We start from the raw sequence: 18,267 nt of genomic DNA on the forward strand, positions 1-18,267 counted from the left end.
ATCTATAGTGCTTAAAGGGTATGAGGCGGGGCAGATTTGGAATATGATATCTGTATATTGAGTTAAAACATAGTATTTTTTTGTCCATATTCTGAGACAAATTTGGATGTTTAGATGGTAGGAACTTTCTTCCCTTGGGAGTATTTCTCAACAACTGAAGTATGAAGTTAGCATTTAAGTTGTAAATGTTTCATTGTGGGGAGGCAGGACTTAATTCTCTTTTCTACTACAGGAAATCCTCTGACGGCTCAGTGAATAAATTCTGGAAAGCTGGTATCATTGTGGCAGGTAAGAGATTTTAGCAGTATGTGATTAACATGTGTTTTTGAGAATTTTATGTTTGTTTTTCCTGCTTGCTTGTTGGCAAAAATTGAGACCATCTGGTATTTCCTAATCCTCATAAGCGTGTGTGTGCTTGAAGTGTGTTGTTGTTAAGTTACATTGAAAAGGAATTAATTAGAATCCTTTGCACTAAGAAATAAATAGCTTTTGTTTGACAGGAGGATATTTCAGTATGCATGTTTGATCTCCAAGGGGTCACAGGAGAGTACACTGAGCAGCCACCAATCCGATAGCTGTTCGCTGCAGGAGTGCTCTGGTCAGGTTTGAGCTTGAATACATAGTTCAAGGATGAGGAAAGATTTCGTTTGGTCACTGACTAACAGAAGAAAAAGAAAGCATGTATTCTTTTCCTGTAAGTGGCCAAAGCAAATGCAGTGTTCCCCCTACTGCTATTTGAGCTGTTCAGTGTGTCTTTGGAGAAGTATTTTAGCACCTTACCTTGCTCTCAGAAACCCTGGCTGAGCTGCTTTCCAGTTGAGTATGTGGTGATTCTGTATGAAATAATTCTCTTGAAAACTAGGGCATCAGTAAGTAGCATGACTACAGTGATTTTAATTCTAGTTGTGCACTGTCTGTATACATAATTTCATGTTGATATTTCACTACAAAGCCTAAGAGCATGATTTCTTGGTTGTGCCATTTAAGTCTGTGACCAACAGGAAAAGCATATTTGCTCAGTACTTTGCAGTGTGACCCTAACTATCAGCATACACTCACTTTGTTCCTGTAAGATCCCTGAACCTGCTGGTCTGAAAAGACTGGCCAGAGCCTACTCATCAGATTTTTCTACAGATCAACATACATTTTTCTCAACATGGTGTAATAGGAAGATCCAAAGCTAAGGTTTCTGCTGAACATGAAAATGTTCAGCTTTCAGAACTAGCTGTAGTTCTGTGTTTTGGAGCAGGGTTATGGGGTACAGCTAGAAGGTGGGAGGCAGTATGTACTGTCCATGCAGTCCTCAAAGGCATCACAGAACCACTGGAACCATGTTACTCCCAGAGCATCACTGCCAATAAAAGGTGACTGTCGATTAAACGTGGCAGATCCCTTGCTAAGGGAAATACAGCATTGATTGTGGTTTCAGAAATTCAAACATCAAGCACAGTATATTGTGCCAATCAAGTTGGAAGCAATAGGTAAATGAGCAAAAAATCCAGTAAAACATGGTGTACCCCCCTTGCCAATGCAAGGAGAGATGAAGATACATACTGGAAGTTGTTGCTGACATGGAGCAAAATTATATATCATAAATGTTTGTTTTACCCTTGCATCACTTCTGTCTCAGATTTAATGTTTTGGTGCCTCTGTTGTTTTGTTTTGTTTTTTCTCATAATAGAATAGTGAAAATACATAAAACAATCATTCTAGTTTTTCAAAAGAAATACTCAAAAACCTTTGGGATTCAAGATTCAGATTCACCACAAATGCAGTCTCACACACCAGTGACAATTATTCATTAGTACTAAAAGATCTGACTAGCAAGCGTGGATAAACCCGTGCCCTGTGTCATTTAGGAATGGTACCTATTAGCTGCCTTTTGGGGAGAAGAAAAGGCCTAGGTAAAATTCTTTAAAAGCTTTTCAAGTTATTTGATTCAAGAGGTAATTTCTTCACTGGGGTATGCTGTATTTTAGGACAGGAAGACTGCATTCTTCCTCCACTCAGGTAATAGTTACAGTAAGGTTATTTTTTTTCTGTTATGCATGAGAACTTCCAGTTCATTGCTATTTAACTGACAAAGCAGAAGATATGATAAGAGAACCTCCTCCTCGTTTGCATTCCTACCCTAGATTTCCATGCATGCATTTTTGAAAGTGTAAAATGCATGAAAAGTTCTCTATATCTGCAGTATTTGCAAATGCAGTCAAATTTCCTACCCCAGAAAGTCATATGTTGCAGTTATCAGAAATATATTTTAAGAAGAAAATGAGGCTTGACAAGGGACTTTTTACATCATTTTGCAAAGCTTACTTGACCAATTTTCCTTGGTGTCCTGTTCAGAAATGGTGAATTTTAATATTCCCTAGCCCTGCAAGAACACTGAGAGTAAACACGTTCTATTTTTCAAAAATGAAGTATCAATCTGCAAGGACCTACAAGGTAATGAGAGGGCCTCAACCTTTATGAAATGCACATGATCATATAATGAATGACCTTAAAGCCAAAAATCTGGACCAAGTCTCTTGCAAACAGAAAAAGTAGTCATATAGGAAGCTGTTGTGGTGGTTTTGCTTAGCCCAGAGCATCAGCAAGTTATCTTTAACATCTAAGAAAAATTTAAACCCTTCAAAAGCTGCTGTGGTAGGCCTGGGGAGGTGTCTGAGGGGTGGGGAGTGGCACAAAGGTGGCTTCTGTGTGTATCCTGTGTGAAGGTTCTGGAAGTTTTACATCAAGTCCAGCAGAGCCAGTCTCTGATGGCTCTGAAGGTGATGGACATGCTGTTAATTGGCCAAGTCTGGGCCAATTAGAGGTGCTAGTTACGCCTCTGTGAAAACATATTTAAGAATTCAAAACAAAGTAGTTACGCGCTTCTTTGTAACTAGAGGAGGAGGAGGAGGTGAAAATATGTGAAGGGAAAAGAACATGGAGACACCAAGGTCAGTGGAGGAGGTGGGGGAGGAGGTACTCCAGACACCAGAGCTGAAAACCCTCTGCTAGCTGTGGTGAAGACCGTGGGGGGAGCAGGTGTTCCCCCTGTAGCCCATGGAGCCCACGGGGATGCAGAGATCCACCCACAGCTTGTGGGGAGGAGCCCATGCCAGAGGAGCAGGTGGATGCCTGGAGGAAGCTGTGATCCAGTGGGAGTCTCATATAAAGAGTTAAAGTTGCAAAGGCCTTGCAAGAGACAGAAAGGCCTTGCTCCTGGGATGGAAGCAGCGTGGCCTGGGCTCAGAAGTCTGCATCATATAGACAAAAATCCCACGTTGCAGCAGAATTCGGGCAGGATGTTGCTTGTGAGATTAGACCCACGCTAAAGAAGTTTGCAGAGGACTGTCTCTCATGGGAAGGACCCCATGGCTAAGTAGAGGACCCCTCTCCCTGATGGACTGGCCAGAGAAAAAAGCCCTTACCCTGCCCCGTCTTCATGCTGTTGGTTGGAAAGAGGGAGGGGGGTGAGCAGAGAAATGATGTCTTAAGAGGGAGAGTGATGAACAGAAAAACAGTGTTTTTAGTAGAAGAATTGTAGTGATAAATGGATTTATGGACTAACAAAAAAAACCCCATACCCTGGCCCCTACCCAAGCTGTTGGGTAGCAACACTGTCTTAAGAGGGAGGGGGTGAATGAAAGAATGGTGTCTAAAAAGCTTATTTTTACTTCTCATTTATCCTCAGACTCTGTTAGGTAATAAATCATTTTGCAACTTTAAGTTTTGAGCTTGTTTGCCCTTCTTCTGTGTGTTCTGCCACCAGTGTCCTATCTCAACTCATTAATCTGGTGTGTGTTTAACAGTTTTTTTTCCTTCCCTCTTCTTCATGTCTTCGGCAGGAGAGAGCTGAGGTACCTGGCGTTTAGTCAGGGTCAAACCCCAACAGCTGTACAAATGAAATATGATATGGGCATGTCTTTTACCTGCATTGAAACAGGTTTTCTCCTCTGCTTTTATTTTGCCAGTTTGACATGAGTCCATGAACCAGCGAAGACATGAAGGGACAGAACATACCACCTCTTATCATCTTTTTATTTTCCATCAGTGCTACACTTTGGGGTAGGTTATAGCTGAAAAATAATAAAGAAGATCATTATTACTAATTTTTAATAAGGAGAGTTAATGAATTCAAGCACTGTTTATTAATGGTACAGAATCAATTTTTGGGAAAAGCACAACACTTTTAAAGCAAAACACTGTAAGGTGGCTGCATGGATGGCTGTGGCCATTGAGCTCATTGATTCCCCAGACTGTTACCTGCCAATGTTTCTGCCCCACGGCTCAGCACGCAGTGGTTGTCAGTTTGGCCTGAAAATAGTTTGCAGCAAATTGGTTGACTTTGCATTGAGAAAACCAAGGAAAAGTCTTTTAGATTGTCCTACCAGGTGAGCTGGAGAGGGCATCAGAACTTCTGAGAAGGCAGCTGCAGCTGGGCACTCACTACCAGCCTAACAGGTTGTCTGGCCTTGGTCAAGAAGGTCCACATGACAATGCTAAGTCAATGTAGTCAGTTTTTTAAAAGAGTCATTTAAAATTGCTCTTTTATGCCAGCAAGGCCTAAGTTAAATGTTGACAGAAATGAGATGCTAGCACTTGTGTGAATTAACTTTGAGGAATGCACACCTTAATTATCTCAAGGGGCTGGGACAGAGCACCCTAACGCTGTCTGTGGTGGCAAAGCTGTTTCAAGAAGGTCTGTCCTTCCTGTCAGTTGCAGCACCATGTCTTTTTTTGTGTGATGGTACAACTGCTTGGCACTATGTGGGGGTGGTTGGTAGTGTGGGTCATTGCAGCATGGCATTGTGAATGTTTGAGCAAGTAGGAAGCTGCAGCTCAAAATGTTTTGAAGTCCAAGGTGGAAAAGATGTGGTTCAAGGTGTGGAAACACACTTGAAGCTCAGGTCATAAAGTGTTGATGTGCTGATTTGAATATATAGGTGCTTACTCAGGATTTCTACTTAAACTGATTAGAAGTTCAAAGAGCAGAGCTCTGTGTTATAATTTTGATTAAACTGAATGGAGACCCTCACTGTCCCAAGAGACTTGCATGACAGAAAAAACATGACAGAGATGTTGGCACACTTGACAGGAATGTGTTGCCTGCAAGAGTGTTTTTTTTTGTCAGGGATAAGGAAGGGCAGAAATATAGTTGAAGAATGGATTAAACTTACTCGTTTGTACTTACGGGCTTTAGGTTTTACGGAACAGGAAAAAGTAACAGGGCTGTTTTCCAAGGATTGCATCCTCCCTTGTCTTTTCCCACCTGGACATAAGGAAGTAATTCACTGGAACAAAGGGAACAAAATAGTGCACAGTTACTACCAGCAGAAGGATCAGCTGGAAGAACAAGATCCACATTACAGACACAGAACACACCTTTTCCACGAGAACATCCCTAATGGAAATGCCTCCTTGAAACTTAGTAACCTGACCATAACTGATGAGGGCAATTATACCTGCTATGTGGGAACAGCACAAGACAAAACAGAAGTGGAAGTGCTGCTACTCCTAAGAGGTCAGTAAGACATCAAAAAAAATCCTTGGATTGCACCACTGCTAATGGGATGACACCAACAGATTTTCTTGTGTTGTTTCTCCCATGGAATCAAAATCTTCCCACCCAGCAGAGCACCTTTTGGGCCTGATGGTGATATGAAGTAGTCTGTCTTCTCTGGTGAAATGTTGTAACATGAGTTGGAAAATTGTGGTGCAGCACTTGTTTTCATAACCTACTGCACCCTTATTTCTAAGGGGTAATTATGTGGTACACATAATGTGGCTTCTTAGAACAGTACAAATCCTGGCATTGAAAGTAAGTAGCAATGCCTTTCGCTGAAATCAAATGCAGATTTTGTTCTCAGCTGTATTTATTCACCCTTATGTTATTGCAAAAGAGCAATCACTTAAAAACTATTTTGTAATTGGTAGGATTTTTTTTTCCCCATCTACAGCTCCTTCTTCTTATGCACTGGAATACCAAAAGACAAACACAGAAAGGAGACTGAAGTGCCATGCCTTTCTCACTTACTCAGCACCAGATATATCTTGGGAACAAGGCAATATATCCATAAACGAAACAGATCGGGAAGAAACCAGGAATGGAGTTCTCTATTCTCTTAGAAGTGACCAGAACATTGTAAACATGGCAGATGCTTACTACTGTCATATTCGTTTCAGTCATGAAGTGTGGTCTGCTGAATGGAAGATGCAAGGTAGGAATGAATGGAAGTCTCTTCCTGCATTGTTACTGAATTTCACAGCTGGCTTCAGTCAAACTAAAGACAGTCTTTCTGCAGTGGGGCAACATGGATATGGGACAGTGCAAAAGGATATACTTTTCTCTTTGAAACTCATCTGTTAGGATTACAAGGCAGCATTACAAGTTACTTCCAAGAAGTAGGAATGAGAGGGGCTAGCTCACCCTTCTGTAAGTTACCTTCACTCTGAACATCTTTTCTATACCAGTTTCATATTTTAAGAGATGCCTAATAAACAGACTTTACACTCTATCAATAAAAGAATTTTTTCTATTGGACAAAATACATGGAAACCTTAGAGAATGTGTGAGTTCTGTGAGGGAGGTGAAAGTTTGTCTGCTGCTGTAGATGCCTATGATCTTTACTCTGTCCATTTCCCATCTTTTGCCAGACTTTTATCAGTACTGTTTGATCCGTTTATTGTACTTCTCTTCACATGCATCCTTAAGTACCCTTTTGAGTGCTGGGGTGCATGGCAATGGAGAGCAGCAAACACTGTCTGCATTTTAGCAAACAGCAGTTGATTTTGTTAAGGAAAAGCAGGACTATAAAATTTCAGCTCTGCTTTGTCTTCCTCCTGAATTTAATTGAAACTCACTTTGAGTAAATAACTGGTACTTTTCAACCTCTCCTGTTTCTAAGGAAATATTTTTAATTGAATGAAGAGCAATGCAAGAGCAGTTCCCTCGTGAGATGTGCATGGATGCTTCCATCAGCCTGATTTCCCCCTAGTACCCAGACATTCTCAATTCCTAACCCAATGCATTAGCTTCAGAACAAGGGTGTGGTTTTCAATTTACATAGAATAGCTTCAAGTAGTAGCTTCAAGTAGTAGCTTCAAGAAGTAGCTTCAAGAAGGTTTCAAGTATGGCCTCGTAGTAGCTAACAATTGCACTGTAAGCATCTGTTCTCTTAATCTGTGCCTCTGTTGCACAAGAGAAGAAAGGAACATTTCATTACATGTTTATTTGAATTTCTCTTTATCCATCTAACCCCTCAGTAGGATATTTTGAAAGCAAACTGCTTTCCTTTTGCTTCTGTAATAGCAGTGTGTGGTACAATTTTGTTTTGTTTTGTCTTCATGATTTTCAGCCCCACACTTCTGTTCGTTAAACGCCCCACACAGAAACCAAGTGTACTTATACCATGTCAAAATAATCTATTACCTTCCTCTCCAGCTGACTGTCAGCCACCACTGCTGTCAAATCCCTGCTGTCAAATCAATAGTTGTGCTATAATGTTAATTTGTCTTGTATTTAATATTTTAGGTATTAGTTCCACTTACCTGCCTTCTCCTTCCCTGTGTTTTTTAAAGCTACTCATTAATTGTTAAATGTTCAACATAGACAAGTAAAGTACTTAAGTCCACCATAGCTGAAAGGTATTTCTAACTACATACAATCTTTTTATTCTTTCAGTTAAATTATGTTGTGTTTTATCGTTTTTCTTCAGATGTGCAGATAGCTGATTATTTGCATTTTCCTTCTGCTCCCTGCATGTGGAATTTCCTGCTGTTTTACACAGTAACTTAGACTAGACCAAATCACTTCTATTAATGAGCCCCTCAGAGGAAAAAATAGTCAAATAGAAAAAAAAGGATTTTTATAAATATTGCCAATACCAGTTAGAGTTTTTTTTTAGTGTAAGATAGGCTTGGTTTTAAAATCTTCAGATGCTTCTAGAAACATACTGTAATGTTTGAGTATGATATCAAAGTAGTGGAATATGTTTTTATATTTGTCCACAGTAGTATCAAACCTCAAAAAAAATCAGAAAATCTCTAAACAACCTTCACAGTATTTTTTAAAAAACTGCAGAGATTTCTTAATCTGTTTCAGACCACCTGTTTAATGTGGAAGGAAGTAGCACTGTAATTCCTTGTGAACACGGGAATGACATTGCACACACTGACGGTTTCAGTGCTGTCTGGACATTACACAGAAATGCAGAGACCTCAGTCCTGGCCTCCTTCAATGGCACATCTCACTCTCACCAGCCTCGAGTTCGGGTTAACGAAAGTGACTTTTCACTGATGTTGGATCATCTTACTGCAGAGGACAGTGGAGAATATCTGTGTAATATTTCAACACCTCTCTACACAAAACTTACTGTGAGAACTTTGCATGTCGGTAAGTTACCACTCTGTCCATTTCAGATGTTGATGACCAGTTAGGACAACACACAGCCAAAGAGTCAATCAGAAATTTATGAAATACTGAGGAAAAAAAACATCTTCTGTGATATGAACAGTTAGGTTGAAGAGATATATATTTTATTATTGTTGGCCCAGGGGAAAAAAAAGTTACCTAAGACATGTTTATTTAAAGACTAGAAGTTTATTTTTTTCAGTCAGCAGCTTATTGTGGCAAAGGTTTCAAAATCAGTGGCTGCTTTCAGTTGCCACCAACTGCCCTCATAGCTGATGGAACAGCAGGGCTCCCAGAATCCTGTCCTGAATGCTCTGCTGACAGCAAACATAGCTTTAAATGTGGCAGAGATGATGGGAAGCCCAAAGCATGTGGTATAAGTTTGGCTACGGAAGAAAGCTTGTTGAGAACACACAGTTGTTAATTTCAAAACTTTAATTCTACACAGCAAGCCTTTTTTTAGGCCTGGGGATATATATCGTTAAATCTATGCTTGTGTTTTTATGAACTGTACTAAATTTCCAGCTGTGAAATCTTAGTTACAGTTATTTCATTGTCAGTAGCTCATACAACAGTAGCACACAGGCATTTTACACAATTAAATACAATCACCTAAAAGATTGGGAACTAATATAGAGCGCCTCTTCTAAACAAAGAGGAGAACTTGAAACAAGCCAGTTAAGACATGAAAAATAGAGGCAAAATAATTGAAATGGGGCTCGAATAAGTGATAGTAACTACATCTTTTTGTCTTCCTTTCTTTCCCTGCCCTCATGATAGCTCAATTTCATTCTGAAAACTTGATGTTTTAGATGGCAGCAGTTATATGTGACCTGAAGAATGGGAGGGGAGTTGGATTAAAGAAAACAGTTAAGTCAGACAAACGTATTTCCCTGCAGCTTGAATTCCAGCATGATCTTCCTTAACTTGTAAACCTAGTATTGTGTTTCTAGAGTGGAGAGCATTGAACCTTTCCAAGGAGTTAACACCTTTAGCTGACACTCCTAACTTCTGTGCTCAAGCCCATAAGTCTCCCTGTACATTTACAGGAGACAGTCCAAATGTGATCAGGATCATCTGCTACAAATGCTTTTCTCCAGCTGCTCTCTGTAGATGGATCTTACAGTAGCCAGTAGTGATACAAAGCCCCTCTTTGGTGGTGACATTACTGTGCTGCTCACAGAATCTTCCTATGTGGACCACTGCTACATTATACACAGCAGAGAAGACACAGAGGGATGAGCACCTTCGTGGCAGCACAGCTTGAAAGCAGAAAGGTGGCTAGAGACAGTAGGGAATGAGCTAGACCATGTTGGATAGCAGTCATGGCACAGCAGCTGCTGAGCCATTAGAAGGATTTCCCAGAGCCACTGGAAAGAAAGCTTTTGAGGGGAAAAAAGAGATGAATTTCCAGTCATCGAGGCGGTGCTCTCCTTTGTAAGGAAGGGGTTGCAGCTTAAAGCTGCTCTACCAGAGGAACTGACAAGATGTAAACATAGGTCTGCATGTAGGTACAGAGTCAAGCTAAAGGCAATGACTAGATTAAATGCTCTGTTATAGCAGTTCTTATGTTTTAGCTGTTTGCCAGATAGCCATCAGAAGTTTCCAGAGGAGTGATGCATTTTTCAAATACTTTGGATGAGAAACAGCAGAGGAAAGGTAGTCTGAGGTAGAAGAACCATACTGCTCTTTTGACAGTTTGGTGTCTTGCAGAGGTTTCTGCTAGGTGGGCTTTGATCTCCTGTGGAATCCATTGTTACCACCCACTTCAGGATTTCTTGTGTCCACCTGGGTTGCATGGTTGCACTGTGAAGCTGGGCAGTGTTTCAGATTAAAATTTCAAAGAGTTTGCAGCAGAAGTAATGAAATTTATGATCCAGGCTGGATAACATTTACAGAGCTGCCATACTGGAAATCAGCAGTACTGTTAATGGCACTGAGCACCGTGCCTGGAGACAGTGTTTAGCATACTGGGCAGTTGATTGGTTTTAAATGGGATTTGTATTAAGAAGTTGTCAAATCCTATCGCATGAGCACACATGGAATTTGCTATCAGCACAAGTAAGTAAAAGAATCTGCTTTCAGCTATTCACACTTAAGTTGGTAAAGTACCACTTCACAGTCTTACAGTGTAAGTCAAGTAAATTGAACATTGTTGTATTTGCCTCAGTTTCCTTTTAATGTTTCTTTCTCCCTAAATCCTACCTTTTAGATTATAAATAAGAAAAATCATAGCTTTGATATATTTATTGAACAATAGTGAATATTAATTTGCGATATAAAGCACTTCTGTTTTGTGTTTGTATTTTTAAAGAAAATTCAGGTAACACCTGGAAGATTGTGCTAGGAGTGCTTGTTGCAATGGCAGTAGTGGCAACAGTGGTAATAGTTTACTTTCGCAAGGTATGTACAATCATTAGAGTACTTATTTTTATGGTGCTGTTGATGCTAAGCCCCTCAAGATTTGAATGAGGGTTTGGGTCACTTTGCTCCTTTAAAACAAGTTGTTAATTGGTAGCTGTAGGTAGACTCTGTTATGATTTGACTGCACTGTTTAGCATTGTTTGCTAGGCTGATCTTTTGTTTTAAGAAAAAGGAATAACAATCCCAATGTGAATGTGCTGTCTGAACAAGGAGCCACCAGGAAAGTGGTGAATTGAAAAGAACTGAGCAGTAAGTGGGGAAAGGTAATTCCAGCATGGGAGATTGTAACCCATTGACCACTTCCTCAAAATAGACCCCCAGCTCAAATGAAGGGAAGAATTTAAATCCAGACCTTGAATGTTTGACCAAAACCTAAGTTTGATTTTCATGGGTTAAATCATACAAAAAAGACTTGAAAACATAGGAAGGTAAATTTCAGCATAAACGAATGGTCCTCATTCTTGCGATGTTGTAAGTCCGAAGGCCCTCTGTGGCACGTCTATGCAATAGCATTTTGGTTGTAACAATGTCAACAAACCCTTCCTTTGATCAGATGCTTTCCTGTGCTTCCTAAAAGGATGAAAGAGTTGGTTACCCTTCACAATATTTTCCAATAACTTGCTTAAAGAACAATCAAACGGCAGGATTTTGCCATGTGTCATTTAGAGCAAAGAGAATCTAAAACAAAATGTGTTGTTCTTCAAACAATGCTCATACCTGGTTTCTATTAGGGTCCAAATTACTGTTTAGTTGTATCCAATGTCAAAGCTTGTCAAAACCTGAGTTTGCAAAGTGATACTAAATTGCTTTGTGTACGAGATTGTTAGAACCCTATGGTCCCTGATCTTACCTCTCTGCACACCTCTCCTCTTTACTGGAGTACAGCATCTTCAAGTGGATGCATTTTATTCTCATGTGTTTGTAGTAGGCTGGCTCTGTCTTAGAATATTCTGTCTTTTCTCTGCAACTGTAGTGAGTATCCTTAAAAATCCAAACTTTAGTTCTTTGTCCATCCTTCTGTACCTGACCCTACAGCCCAATCCATTGAGAGATTTACCTTCAAACTCCCTGCGTCTTTTGTCACAGGCTGGATTTGGTAAGCTTCAGGAGACATGTTATGATTGTTAGCATGAGGTACAGCAAAAATGCATGAGAAAGAAAACTCTGAAATGATTATGCCTCAGTCTTTTCATTTTTCTCTCTACGTAGAGATTCACTTGCATGCTTCTTATTAAACACTTGTAACATGCTTTAGAAATTAATATATACTTTGAGATGCAGTTGTCTAAACAATTTAAGCAAGATTAATCTTGGGACCTTTTGAGCCCTCAAACATATTGTAATCAGAGGAAGGTTATCTCAGCTCTAGTTACATTGATGAAGGACTAGATGGAAAAAACAGGAATGTTTCTGCACTGTTACATGAATGCTTATTTTACTCAGATAATGCTAAAATGGAAAATGCTGACTTGTCTTTATAGTGAGTGTATCTTGTTCTGTTCCCACTAGGGGATTAATTTTACACATCAGTAGTTCTTACAAGATTTTTATTTTGTCTAGAAAAAAAAAATGAATGGAATCATCTGAACACCTTGACATACAGGAAGAAAATTGCTCTCTGCACACAGGTACTACTGAGATTGTTGATGAAAAGAACAAAGAATTCCTTCACCTTCCCCTTTGAGTTACAGTAAAAGCCCATGGAAATTTGATTGTCTAGACAACAGTAATGGATGAATGAGGAGGACAAAAAAAAGTGAATGGACATTTGCATGTGAAAAATCATGTAGCAGGGCATCTCACCTTCCTCCCCACCCCCAAGCTTATCTGTTGTTTGAGTTATCTCAACAAGCACAAAGCTGTCTTGTAGTGAGTTGTTTTGGCACCATGGGATTAACACTGGTCTGGCATCTCCTAGCTCACAACAAACATCTTGCTGTGGAAGTGAGATCTGAAGAGAGAAACTGGATTTCTGACTGACAGATACCTCACCTGGTGAGCTGTGTAAGCTACACCAAGCTTTCTCAACGCAGAAATCTTCTGTGCATTTTCCTGGAAACGTGTGGAGTTTCTCCCCTGAGCAGGATGTCTACTTTGCAGTTACTCCTCTGGAGGCTGAATGAAAAAACTCGGTGTTCATTATCATAATTTTGGTAGTAAATTATATTTGACTCTTAATTTATACTGTTTTGTTTGCTAGCTTTAATACAGATATCTTGATATCATGTACTATTTTGTGTAGTTTACTGTAGTTCTTTTGTTTTTTACTGTGTCGTAAGTAACTCTGATTAAGACCTTTCAGGCGTTACCGCCTGTCTGTTCAATAAATAACTAATTTTATAAATAGCCCTGATCTGCCATCCTTAGAACTTGCGGGCCAGAGTGATTCCTTAATTTCAAGCATTGCCAAAAATCTGAGGCTAAGGCAGGGCTTGTCTGAAACTCCCCACTCGTCCCATGACAAGTGGGCATGAAAAACTGGAACTTGGATTTCCTAAAGAGACAAAGAAGTTTCCACAGAAGAAGAAATCCATACATTATGAGAGTTGGGATTTTTTTCAGGATGAGGGAAAGAGGGCTTACTGCTTTTCATTTCATTTATTATTTTAATTTAAAGCAAAGACTCAGTCTACTGTTGACAGCAGTGAGTCTGAGCCCAGCAGAGTGCACACCCTGGCTGTGGCAGGGGGAGCAGAGAAGTGTCAGAGTGGGAACAGCTGTGGGGAACAAAACAGTAGCAGACTGTGGTGTGAGTAGCTGAATGCTGCTGAGCCCAGCCTAGCACAGTGGTCTGGGACATGGATGATCATGGATGACATGGAGGTTTTGGGGGTTTTTCTGTCGTTGTTTTCCATTGTCTCAGGCTCAGGGATGGGAAACATTAGCTGTGGGAGCCTCCATGCACCATCTTGTTTGGTTCCTGGGGGCCATGTGGTGTGTGGGAATGGTTGCCATCTTGTCTGCCAGAAAACACGTGGAGCTGGCAGCACTGGAACAGCTGCCATCTTGTCCTTGTCCTGGAGGACCACATGGATGGTCCTACAGGGAGCATCCACCATCTTGTCTTTGTCCCAGTGGCCAAGTGGAACGAAGTTGAGGTGGTGAACACCTTTCTGTGGGTAAAGCATCTTCTCTTTTTGTATACTTTTGTTATTAGCATTGTTGCTGTTACTGTGCATTTTCATCCCATTGCTTTTTGCTTTCAGTAACTTCTTGTTTCAACCCACAGTCTCTGCTTTTGTCCCTTACCAGAAAGGGGTGGGGGAAGGGGAGTGGCTTATTTGGAGTTCAATTTTAGGAGTGGCTTATTTGGAGTTCAATTTTCTGGCTGGTGTTAAACCACCATAGACCAGCTCCCTGTTTAAAGGCAGGAAGAGTCTAAGAGAACACTCTGAGCCACAGGGAAGTGTCCCTTGGCAGCATCTCCTGTGCCCTGCAGCTGGCAAAGAGAAGTCCTTGACTGGTAGTAGTGAAAGCTTATAAACTGACTGTTCATATGACCACCTTTGCTTTATCTTCCCATCCAAAACTCTGGGTCCTACTGGCAGGACAAATGGAAGCTGGGTTTGTCCCAGCTTTAAGGGCTGTGCCCCTGCACAGGTTTTGTCTGTGCTGCTGTCCTGGTTCCAGCCAGGACAGGGTTAATTTCTTTTCAATAGCCATGAGGGGGCATGACCAGGACCCTAATGTTTCATGATATGACCTCACTTCATTGGAGGGTGGGGGCAGGGAGAGGGACTGGACTCCCTTTGGGGTAAAAGGGGTGCCTTCAGGGAGGGGTCAACAGTGAGCATTTCTGCATTTGAGTCACCCTCCCTTTTGTATGGTTTTTAAATCAATATTGTTGCTTTTACTATTCATTTATTTATCTCATTGCTGTTTCCAGGAAATTGTTCTTATCTCAGCCTGTGATTTTTCACCTTTTGTGCTTCCAGCTCCCAGCTTCCTTCCTGGAGTGGGAAGGGACAGGGGAAGGGAGAGCAAGAGAGTGGCAGTGTGGTTTGAGTGAGTCAACTGGGAAGTTCCATTCCTAAACCACAACAGCAGCTTTAACAATCTGCATATGAAACACGTGAGGCTGTGATGCATGACTGGATTTGCCCTTGGTTTTGATTTTGTCAGAGATCTGCCAATTAGGATTTGTTGCGACATAATGAAGTCGGCTGTTGGCGAGATGTAATCTTCTATTGATCCCTGAGGCTTGGCAAAATAGAAACACAAATAAATTAATGAAATATGCTATAGAGTCTACTTGGATTTTCACTTGATGTTTATTTCTGTAAGTGCTTATTTTTTTCTACAGTTGTGCCTGATTATATCAAGCACCTTCTCATATCTGTCAGCTTGGACTTTTTTATTCCTCTTCATGAACCTGAAATGCAAGTGAGACAGTATACAACTGTTAAAAATGGAAGCGCTGACGGGTTTTAGGGTAAATTAATAAGTAAATGACAAAAGCTTCTCTTCGCTAATACTTCTGCTCCCCAGTATTACCAGCTTGTATCTGAAATAGACCTGCAGCATTCTAGCCATTGTTTGCTGTCTTATTCCAGCTAACCATGCAGGTATCTTGTCCTCATTCTAGATTATATAGATCCCTTTGATAGCAGAGGACTTCTATACAGCCCTGTTTCAATGGGTGGTGGTGTTCTGAATCACACACGCTCCCCAGAGTTTCCAGGAAATGGGTACTAGTAGCAGTAGATAAAGTATTTCTAATGCTACAGGATTAAAGTAGTCTCTACAGTGCCCTTCTCTCCCCAGAGATGTGTTGTGATTTTTGGGACAGCAGTCGCCACCTGAATGTGTTTCCTGGCAGCTCTTGCAGTTGCTGTCACAAGACCCTTCTTGTGGAGTTGAGACCTCTGCGTGCACCACTGAGCACATCTTTTGGCAGAGTAACACTCTGCTACAGCCAGAGCTGCAATTGGTGTAGGCAAACAGCATCTGACTATTAAAAACAGGCATCCACTTTTCTGTGACTTCTGCATATTTGAGGCAGAAGGAGGGTACTAGTAAGGAAATTAACAGGAACCATAGCAGTATTTAAAAAATACACTACTCTCATGGTTTAGCTATTTCAGTGTGTGAAGCCATGGCTTTGTGAATCTTTAAATGAATCTATATACATTTTCGCTTTTTTGTACGACTGGAATAATTTAGAAAAATCTGTGGAAATTTTTTACCCTTAAAAGCTGCCAATCTTTTGCTTCAGTTACAGTACAGCTTCCATTGCATGTAAATGTGTGAGAAACCAAATATTCAGGTAGTTTTAAGTAGCTTTGCTGTACATGGTGGAGCAACAGTCATTTGTATCAGTCAAAGGTGACTTCATTAGGCCAATACCAAAGCAGAAATTAAGAGTGTAAAAGGGTTTTTCCTCCTCATTCTTAGCTTGGAAGCTGTCAACTCCATAAAACTTACCTGATGTCAAGCATGCAAGTTTGTTTCACTTGCAAATGAAATAGATTAAGCAATGCCCCAGCTCCTCTATTATTCCTAAAAGTAACAACCCCACTCTTACTTTGCTTCGGTTGCCACATGGCAAGCTTAAATAAGTTTGCTTTCAGTTCCATACTGTTCTTTAAGTGCCTTTTAGTTTCATGAACATTATTCTACTACATTCAGTTCAAGTGCAAAACACCACAAATACTAATGCCTTCCCAGCACCTAAGTGACTGATCACCAATATTTTCTTTTCATCCAGCTCTCCAAATCAATACAAGTTAATTGAAAGAGCAATGTTAAAATACCAGCTAATGTGGTAATCCCCAGCCTGTATTACATACATAGAAATTTACATCATCAGAGAGAGAAAACGGTGGAGTCTTAATATCCCTTGGAAAAAGAAACCCCAAAACCCAAAACAGATCTACCAAATCACCAGTTCTGCTTCTGCTGCTGAGAACAGAGGTTAAGTGACAACATCAAGAGTACAGATAATGGGTTTTATCTAAGTGTCAGATTGCTGTCCTACAGGGTTACCTTGATGATAAAATAAAGGGTAGAGTGAAACTAAAAAAATGCAGTAACCCGAGAATTTATCCTAGTCTACACTACTTTCAGAGATCTAACGGATACCGAGCATCCACCGTAGTGTGTTAAACACTCACACCTACCCCATACAGTATGCCCATACCTTTTTCATGCCAATATCTCTTGACTTGCTCCTCAGCTTATTAACTTGAGATTCAGCTATTTCAGCCCTTTCTTCAGCATCATCCAGATCATGTTGCTGTTTTCTGTACTTCGAGAGGTACAGATTGGCTTGAGCTTCCTGGTAAGAAAAAAGAGTGCATCTGATTTCCTCCTGTCTACATGAAACAAAGCTTTTAATTTGAAGTGGGCTGGAAAGTGCTCAGCATGACTAGGTAACAGCTGTATGGGCACCACTTGCCTCCTGCAGAGCTGAGATTGCTGTTGTTTTACAGGGTTTGTCTTTCTAGTGGCATTTTCCATGTTAAGTGAACTGGGAGGCTCTCAACGTGCCTTCAGAGGGGCTAGGAGGAAAAAAGTCCTTCCTGTTCTTTCCCTTCCTCCCCTTCTCTTGCTAATTATACTGTAGTCTTTGGATAAAATGGAATATCTTTTCTTAAATATAATCAACACATATGCTAAATATTTTACTTTATATATAATATAAATACAGTTTTATATATCGGGCTTATATGGCTATGAATAGAAATATTAATGGACACAAAATGGGTATTTGTACTAAAAGCTCCTATGGATAAAACATTGTGGGTTTAGAACAAAAGGCCCAAATAGTTACTTACAGCTTCCTCTGCTTGGTGCTTGTAACTCTTCACTTTTAATTGTAGCTTGTCAATCAGATCCTGCATCCTGGCAATATTCTTCTTATCTTCTTCTGACTGTATCAAAACACCATTAATTGTGTTGATAGAGTAAAAAGGCTTGAAGCATCTCCCACAATACAATAATTATGGATGCCTTACATATTTTAGAAACTTACAGCTCAAAGCACAAACTGGCCACAGGAGTGTACACATGAGAAAAATTTTGGCATCATCATTGAAGGTGTGTGTAAATGTGGAGGGTGAAGCCTGAGAGTACCCTTCCCATGTATATATGTGTAAATATAAACATATATAAAGAAAGATATATATGTGTACACACTTTCAGAGGAGTACAGATATATACAGACAGAGTTCTTCGCTCAGGGGTGAGGAACATGTTTGTCATTATAAAGCGTGTCATTATATATTGAAGCAGATATGGGTAGGCCTAGAACTATGTAATTTGCATAATTTGAAGCTTGATTTGAAGGCATTTCTGGTAAAAGGAGCCTGGTTTAAGCTGTCACGCTCCATAAGCAGAAAGACCAGCTAATTCTGCCTGCGCACGGTATTCGAAGAAAACAACCTTCAGCTTCTGCATACAAAAGTCAAAGTAAAACAACAGGTAGGAGGCTAAATAATCCCCTA

The 18,267-nt window shown here is 40.3% G+C and overlaps 2 protein-coding genes across 10 annotated transcripts in view; one reads left to right on the forward strand and one right to left on the reverse strand.

The window, feature by feature from the left end:
• HHLA2 (HHLA2 member of B7 family) overlaps positions 1 to 18,267 on the forward strand; it is a 32,834-nt gene that overhangs the window by 1,586 nt on the left and 12,981 nt on the right. The window contains exons 2-10 of one of the 8 annotated variants that reach the window (XM_085072872.1): positions 233 to 288; positions 3,960 to 4,053; positions 5,189 to 5,509; positions 5,946 to 6,206; positions 8,090 to 8,380; positions 10,713 to 10,801; positions 11,796 to 11,918; positions 12,383 to 12,450; positions 12,741 to 13,168. In XM_085072872.1, the coding sequence (XP_084928998.1) occupies positions 3,990 to 4,053; positions 5,189 to 5,509; positions 5,946 to 6,206; positions 8,090 to 8,380; positions 10,713 to 10,801; positions 11,796 to 11,798 (1,029 nt within the window). In that variant the 5' untranslated portion in view covers positions 233 to 288; positions 3,960 to 3,989 and the 3' untranslated portion in view covers positions 11,799 to 11,918; positions 12,383 to 12,450; positions 12,741 to 13,168. Of the gene's footprint in view, positions 1 to 232; positions 289 to 3,959; positions 4,054 to 5,188; positions 5,510 to 5,945; positions 6,207 to 8,089; positions 8,381 to 9,178; positions 10,802 to 11,795; positions 11,919 to 12,382; positions 13,169 to 18,267 lie in introns of those variants that run through there. The other 7 variants (XM_085072845.1, XM_085072864.1, XM_085072891.1 and 4 more) reach the window with 7 other exon arrangements.
• MYH15 (myosin heavy chain 15) overlaps positions 15,075 to 18,267 on the reverse strand; it is a 45,688-nt gene continuing 42,495 nt past the window's right edge. For both annotated transcript variants that reach the window (XM_085072792.1, XM_085072783.1), the window contains exons 40-42: positions 17,599 to 17,694; positions 16,962 to 17,099; positions 15,075 to 15,194 (exon numbers count right to left, since the gene is read on the reverse strand). In XM_085072792.1, the coding sequence (XP_084928918.1) occupies positions 15,177 to 15,194; positions 16,962 to 17,099; positions 17,599 to 17,694 (252 nt within the window). In that variant the 3' untranslated portion in view covers positions 15,075 to 15,176. The remainder of the gene's footprint in view (positions 15,195 to 16,961; positions 17,100 to 17,598; positions 17,695 to 18,267) is intronic.

This window comes from Lichenostomus cassidix, chromosome 1, assembly GCF_008360975.1.
Source record: "Lichenostomus cassidix isolate B80296 chromosome 1, HeHo_3.0, whole genome shotgun sequence".
In the NCBI taxonomy this organism is placed as follows: domain Eukaryota; kingdom Metazoa; phylum Chordata; class Aves; order Passeriformes; family Meliphagidae; genus Lichenostomus; species Lichenostomus cassidix.